The 8,197-nt window shown below is 29.2% G+C and overlaps 1 protein-coding gene across 1 annotated transcript; it reads left to right on the forward strand.

Annotated features, from left to right (window-relative positions):
- Positions 1 to 7,857: 7,857 nt before the first annotated feature.
- On the forward strand, positions 7,858 to 7,969 carry LOC119672690 (the record flags this gene model as incomplete). The annotated part of the gene is given in 1 exon segment (XM_038083809.1): positions 7,858 to 7,969. A coding segment is annotated over 1 exon segment (97 nt), but the record flags the coding sequence as incomplete, so codon positions are not given.
- Between the last annotated feature and the right edge of the window lie 228 nt (positions 7,970 to 8,197).

Below are 8,197 nucleotides of genomic sequence, written 5' to 3' on the forward strand. Positions count from 1 at the left end.
ATAATTGCCCTCTCGATGCTACTCGTTTTCTTGCTTGCTCATTCCTTTAATGAACGAGTTCATTGAAATAGAAATTCAAATATAATTTTATTCAATTAAGTGTTTCCGAATTCTATTAAATTACCATCACTAAAACTAATTAAAAGTAATTAACAAATTTTATAGTGAATATTAATTTTGCAGGGTACTTGATTGATTCGAAAATAATTTTCATTTTAGTAAAATTCAACGAATCTGATGGGAAAAGGATGAAGTACTACCCAAGCAAGTTATATTTTTAAATAAAATAAGATGAGGCCATTTATGCATCAATCAATGTACAAATAGTTTGTGTACATGATATATTAAAAATAATATTTCTATTATAAATCAATTAACATATTTATGTTACACTAATTAAGAAAAATAAATACACTTTATTGCTCTTTAATGTATCGCAAAAGGAAACCACACATTTGAAAAAAAAAAAGGATTTTGACAAAAGAAAACCACACGTTTGAAAAAAAAGGATTTTGACAAAAGGAAACCACACTTTTGAAAAAAAATGAATTTAGACTTTTGATCATATATCTAAACAATGTGGAATAAGAATTCAGATTCAACTATTACAATTTAATATACGAACTGAAATAATAAAATAAATCTAATATGGAATACTACATAATGATATAATATTATTTCATATACTTGCAGAGACGATGCAAAAACGAATCATTATATCAACAGCTATATGGCCATTCAAACAACAGTTATGTGCAAGACTTCTTCCAGAAATGCTTCTAATTTAAGGATTATTGCCTCAATGTGGTCTAAGTTTCTGGACATAAATGTTTAGAAAATAACTATATAGCTGGTAAACGAATTGAGCTACCGAATCGATTACCTCAGAGATTTGAAATTGAGAGTCTAATTTATTGACAACAACTAGATCGAAAAACATAGTTGTGTATGATCTATATAGTTTTCTTCACAACTTTACTTGATGAGTTATCTCGATATGTTATCTGTATAATTTATTCTGAATATTTTGTAGAGTATAAAAATTCTTATTTTGTAAAGAAAAAAATTATGGATTAAAAAAGCATAAGCTAAATTTAATAACGGCTTGTATCAACATATTCATTAAGTACTGCTTACATCCTTCAATTCAAAAAAAAAGAAAAAACACAGAACATATAGCAAAACTCTACAAAAGTTGTCTAAGAATATCAAACTTTGTTATCTATAGCTATAAAACTTTCCTAACAGAAAATTCACCAAATTCAAATGCAGTCCCTCCAAAAAAGAAATGCAGAATAGTAATTACGATACCAACAGTATAGTATCTTTCAAGACCATATTACCATTGAATTGACTTAACTGAACACAATAAATGTATCAACTTTATCAGAAACGCGAATGAAACCTAGTAGTATAATTCAATGTCATATTCGAAATAACATAGCCAACCAGAATAAGACAACAGACCTGAAATATTCCAAGAACGGTAAAAATTCATTATTAGAAATATATGGAACTAGGAAGACTTATCAATAGTAATATAGCAAAGCACCCGATCAGGAACTAACAAACTGACTCGCGAAATATATGTTGAATCTATCTCCAGACTTGTCCAAAACTAAGTTCAAGTTATTGGGTGCCCATACTCCAACACACTTGGCGATATTTCCAGCATCAACGTTGACCAGTTTTTTGCATTTATCGTAAACTTTCGGCGGGTTCTAATATAATTACTCTCCTACCCACCATTACAAGAAATTGAAAAATCAAAAGAAGAATTTTTAGCTAATTGAAGAGAACTCATTTCTCCATCCACATTAACTAACCTACAAACTTTTAACACCATTATTCTTAAGTACTGCAAGTTGACTTTGGTCTAAAAGTTCTGTAAAACGTTTCTCTGATGTTGGTCAGAATGTTCTTCAAAATGTTTTTCAATTTAAGTCGTTAACAAGCATGATTTCGAATATTCATAATTCATAATTCTACTATTAACCAAATTTTGCATAACCTAAATCAACCTTTATATATTGAACTTTGATGAAATGGTCGATAGTTTCGGGTGTTGGTCTATTATCCCGGTTCATCGTTCTATTGCATATAGTATATATTGTACTTTTCTTACTAGCTTATTGTTCTAGCCACTAATTACTACATTTGTAATTAATTTAGTACACAATTAAGTTAAGAAATTATATTACCCTGTAATTTATATGACATAATGTAGAAATGTAATTTCATTATTAAATTAACAATGATAAGTTCAATTGTTAGCAAAACTGTTTTATAAATATTATTTGTTGTAATATTTCCCGGCGTTTATAAATTATGTATCGGCGCTTTGTTCTAGCATGCATACTCTGGAGAATAGGAATCAGGCTGCCAATTATATTTACGACGCTGTCAACAGTATTTTTCTGTTGAATGGTTAAAGTAATTTTCGCTCATATAATAGTGCATTGTCAATAGATAACCAATTAATTCCACTTAAAAGTTTGACATGGACACGTTTCGTTATATGAGCGTTTTGAATACTAATAAAATATTTTATTTATTTTTACGCGGCGGATATTTTATAGTTAAACTATTGGGCATTATATCCTTCACTTATCCGGTAACGAGAAAACGATATCAGCAACAAACACACCGACAGCAGCAACAGCAACAGCAACAGCGGCACCGGGAATGGCAGCAACGACGTGCAAAAAGTTCAATTTTTTGGCGCATGTACTGTGGTCTCATCATTATAACCTCCATTGCCGTTATGCCAACGGTAATGACTGTACTATATAAATTTATGGGTTTTCTGCGGCAAAATCCCATGCTGTCATTTTTGGGCTTCAATCGCTACACCATGCTGCAAATATGTGCTATTTTCACCATATTTATGCAAATCTATAAACATCAGGACATTGTGAATTGTGTTAACAAAATGCTTTACTTGCAACGTGAACTACAACAAATGGCTTCTGCTGCTCACATACGCACTGCACAAATTGAACCGAATTTGCTGTTGATGTTTCTTAATAAATTGTTGGTGCTCGGCTTCATCACAATGTGGACCTGCTTTATCATAACGCATGACAAAGCCTTCAAGAACGCCGAGTTCCTAATTAGCATAATATTTTTATACTATTGCGGTTTGGTAGTGCAAGCAACCGTAATTATGTTTGTTGCGGGCGTATTAATTATAACGCACTTCACAACGCATCTAAATATGCTTCTAGCTGAGTTTCTCAATGATGCATTACGATTAAGTGCTAATGGCGAGCCCGTAACTGCTTTGAAACTACAAAAATTTGGCTGGTTAACCTGTGAGTTGGAGCGATTAATGCGATTTTATACAGCCGTACTAAAACTGAGTCGTATTTTGACCCGCCTATACCACATACAGCTGTTGGTCTATTTTTCTTACTTGCTGATTGGCGCCATTATAGATGCGTTTATGCTTTATTTTGTTGCTTTTAGCAAATACTTCGCCCACAAGCGCAAAACTGATCGACTTTTAATAAACTGGTACGCGGTTGCAACCACCCTGAGTTCGATTTGGGACATGTCCATCGTTACATTCGCAGTGGAAAATATGAAAACAAATTTGGAAGAGACGCGTTCAGTTTTTGCGGATGGAAATTTGCTCTTACGTCAGCGGAACATCGATGAGTCCTTGCATAATGCTGTGAGTTATTTTAACAGTTTTTTATGTATTTCTTTATATTATTTCTGCTTATGTTGTATTTTGTGTCGGTACTCATGCTGTAACTGACATCGTAAATATATTACTTATTTACCACGTACGACAATTGCATGGAGCACACAAAGACGAAATGTATTTGTGCCAAAAGCAACCAACCAAACCATGCGTTCAAACAGAAAATTGCAGAGAAATATAATTGGAAATAAATCGATCTCCATAGCTGAGTTTCTGAGTTTCTGAATTTCTGAATTTCTGAATTTCTTATTTACGATTTTTTCTGCTCATTGCTATGATGACTTTATTATATTGTCTTGATGTATACACTTTCATATTTCAATATATTTTTCTTCTATTTTTTGTTTTATGACAACCATCCAACTTTGTTGGCAGCTTAACTACTTTGACATTTACTTGCAACAGGAGCAAATCTACTACAGCGTTTGTGGATTCTTCACTTTGGATAAGTACTTGCTCTTAATGATTATGGAAACACTTTTAAACTACACACTGATTCTCGTGCAGTTCGATAAAGTGATGTATTGAAATTATGTGCATATATATATTAACATAAACGTATATTAAAAATTTTAAATGAAAACTGCAAGTTTGATAAAACTTTAAAAAAAAAAACATTTCTACATATCAAAGACTCAATTATTCCATAGTTAAGTTATTCAGCCATTAAACTAAATAAAAACATATCAATTAAAATAAAATTAATTTCATGTGAAGAAGGCATAGCTACAGTCCATTTTTGATTATAATATCACACAATATTTACTCATCTACTTATTATTTTATGACAAAGTTATTATTATTGTGTTATATTGGACTAATTAATCAATTGAACAAATAAAAATTATTTTTTCACACTTTTATTAATTTAAATCAATATTTCGACTTTAATGTAATAGATGTCTGTAAACTAATTAAATACTTATATCAATGCAAGCCGTAATTTTTTCTTTCAGAGTTGGAAAAAATATATTCGCAACTTACGAAAGAAAACATGTGAAGCAACAACAATACTCTTAAAATCTTCAGAGTTATACTATGTTCAGACACATCTTAATTTGGCAAAAATCTTAATTTCGTTTTAGCGAAATTAAGTAATTTTTTCCACACAAAATTCAGTTTTAAGGTTAGAACGAAATTAAGGAAAATTGTCTTAATTTCGTTGAAACGAACGCTTAAATTAAGGAGAATTTTAAATGCTATGCGTAAGATAAATTTCAAGTAAAAGATAAAAATGAGATAAAGAAAAAGTCACATTTGTTTTAAATGAATGTCAATGATAGTTAATTTTAATAAAACCGTGGAAATATTTTCAAAGTAATGCAAATTTTTGAATTAAAATAGAGTAACAAATAATAATTCACATACTTAAAATCCACTGAAACTAATAAAACTACTGAATGCCATCCTTTATAGTTATAATAATCAACTCTTAAAATTTCGCAGATACAAATTGTGTTCAATTTTTAATTTAATAATTAGTAAATAATTTTTTAAGACTACAAGTACCAAGGTTTGAACTCATACTCTGCCAAATTTGAAGCACAGAGTCAGAGTTAATTATCCAACTGACTCATACTTGACTTGTATGGTCAAAACTTGGAATTTTTCTTAATTTGCCTCAAAAGTTCATTAACCAACTATAGAATAATTAATTATAATTATTTTTAATTGCTAAACTTCAATAGTTTCTATTGACTATAAAAGTCACTAACGTCACAACTGAAATTAATATCAAATTTAATATAAAAAATAGTATGAAATAAATTAAATTGTTTTCTGTTAATTTTAATTTGTAACAATAGTTAAACATAATTGACCACTTAGCCCAATACAACATAATAATTACTCATCTACTAATTCTGTATATTTATATATAAAATTTCGTTACGAAATATCTTCGAAAAAGTTCACTTCTGTATATTAAGGATTCAATATTTAAATCATTAAATTATATAGAAACAAAACAAAAATTATCAATTATTAATATTTTCAAATGAAAAGAATATAAATTAAGAACATTAAAGAATATTAATTACGTTAATTATATAAATTACGTCTCTACTATATCTGCTTAAAATGTTATTGATGTGTAAAACGTTATAGTAAAAACGTCCGAGAAGTTTACTTTTGCACTTTTAAGACTCAAACATATTTAATGTCATTAAACTTAGTGAGTCTTAAAGCTTTTATTGATATAAATTATCAAATTTTTTAAATGAAATCTCTATTTCTATAACTTATTAAGATTCATAAAACTGGCTACAAAATTTTTTGACAAAATTGCTTTAAATTTATAAATTATTAAATTTTAAAATTAATATAACCTTTTAATTCAAATATTATAAAATAGTAATAAATACAGAATAAATATCTAAAATGTGTTTTGTGTTTTTTAAAATTATATAGAATCTATTTTTACTCCTGTACCTGAACAAGCATAGAATAAGACACAACGGATATTAAAGTGTCTCTTCGTCTAACGAGGAATACATAATAAAAGCATATTGTATTAGATACTTTTAATCAAGTTTTGATCTATATAGCGACATTATTTTAGGTACTTTTAACTTTTAACTAATATTAGAAATACAATGTTGATGTCTTTACATCATTTATCATTTTTAAACTATTTTTTGTACATTAATATTTCGTATATAAATATCGCCAAGTTGATGCACCTTTATCTTTATGAATGAAGTGTATAAAACTGAACCTAAATCAATAAGGTCTAATAGGTCTAAGGTCAATACCTCAATATCAACAAATTTACCTCTCTTTAGTGAAGATATTATTCGTGAATTACTGTCATCAGGTGTCATCAGAATTTTTAACCTGATTAACTAATTATGATATACACAGACTGACATAACAAAGCAACTTTTTAGAACGCTTATATTTTGTATTTAAAAATAAATTTTATTTTTCCCATGAAATTAAAGGTAAAAAGCTCGAAACAAAATTTTAAAATTTATTTCGATTTTTCTATATAGCCGTCTCTTGCTTAAAACATTGCTTTGAATCGATTAGCAAATAAATTGGTCACCGCACGAACTTGTTTCATCTTCATCCATTGGTGAAAAAGTGTATTCTTCATTAGTTTAGTACTTTATGTTTCTCTCTGGTTAGCGTGATGCCTATTCTTTGATTACAATTGATTTTAAAATGCTGTGTCTCATCTATTATGACTCTTACAAAATCTTAATGAAATGTATTACCTCTCCTTTGTAAATGTATGGTTGCTCATTACTTCGTAATATCTTTCAAAACCATCAACGATTATCATCAAATCATTGACTTTTTAAGATATTTCAAATATTTAAATTTTCGAATGAACCTTGAATAAAAATATTGTCGTTCCCTACTAAATATAATTTATGATTGCTCATTGCATCTTAGCATGTTTCAAAAGTATTGAAGATTATCAAGAAATGATTAACTTCTTATAACAGTTGGAATATCCGAATTTTCAAAAGACTTCTTTGTTTAGTAAAAGTAAATGTTTTATTTATTAACCGTTTACTTAACCTTTATGTGCTCGGTAGTCTACATTTGTAGCATTTTGTGCGAAAAAGTCTTATAAAAACGAATTTTGCACAACGACAGGGTGCGAGATTTTTAGTAGTTTCCTAAAAATCAATTTTAAGTTAATTTTAGACTTAACAGCATCAAAACAATAATTTATTAACGCCCTAGACCCTACTTTTCAAAATGATCACCTCCTGGCCGGTAGTCTACATTTGTAGTCACCATATAATTTATATGAAAATTCATATTAAATATCTATGTAGCTCAATATTTTTTAGTTCCAACATGCAGAAACATGTTCCTTTGTAATTTATTTTATTCTCTGTTTACTTGTACATACTTCTGCTGCATATTTGTGCTTATATGCATGATTTTATGGTTTAGATCGCAACAGTAGGAGGATTAGGAAGCGCAGTTCATACTGCTGTAATCAATTTTCTGCTTATGCTCAATCTGATTACAATGTAATGCTTTCGATCCGCTTTCGATTGGTTAATTTGGTAATGAAATAGTTTATTTGAAACATAGAGCAGTAAAATAAAATGAGAATATTGGAAAATATGATTGAACGTGCTTCAACTCGGCCACTATGAGTTGTTAAACAGTAAGTGTGTTTGCAGGTTTTCCTTTTTTTGGAAGTGGCTTATGAAAAAAGAATGGCGACAATATATTGACAAATTACTGAGCGAGATTGATAAGGAGGAAGAGGAGCACTAGTTCTTAGCGATGAATGGTTTGATGATCATGTACCACTTGACCATCATACAAGTTCCAGCTCAAGCAATGTTTTTGTTGGTGCTGTAAGTGTTGCGATTGGTTTCTATTCTAAAGAATCTGACGCCGAGAATGAAATGATACTTGGTGAAGAAGGTGATTCAGAAATATGAGCAAGAATAAGGTATATTATTCGAAATAAATTTTGATTATGTGATGAATGTCAAAGAGAACTCGGTCGTTATG

The sequence above is a fragment of the Teleopsis dalmanni genome, chromosome 1 (genome assembly GCF_002237135.1).
Source record: "Teleopsis dalmanni isolate 2A chromosome 1, ASM223713v2, whole genome shotgun sequence".
NCBI classification, from domain to species: Eukaryota; Metazoa; Arthropoda; class Insecta; order Diptera; family Diopsidae; genus Teleopsis; species Teleopsis dalmanni.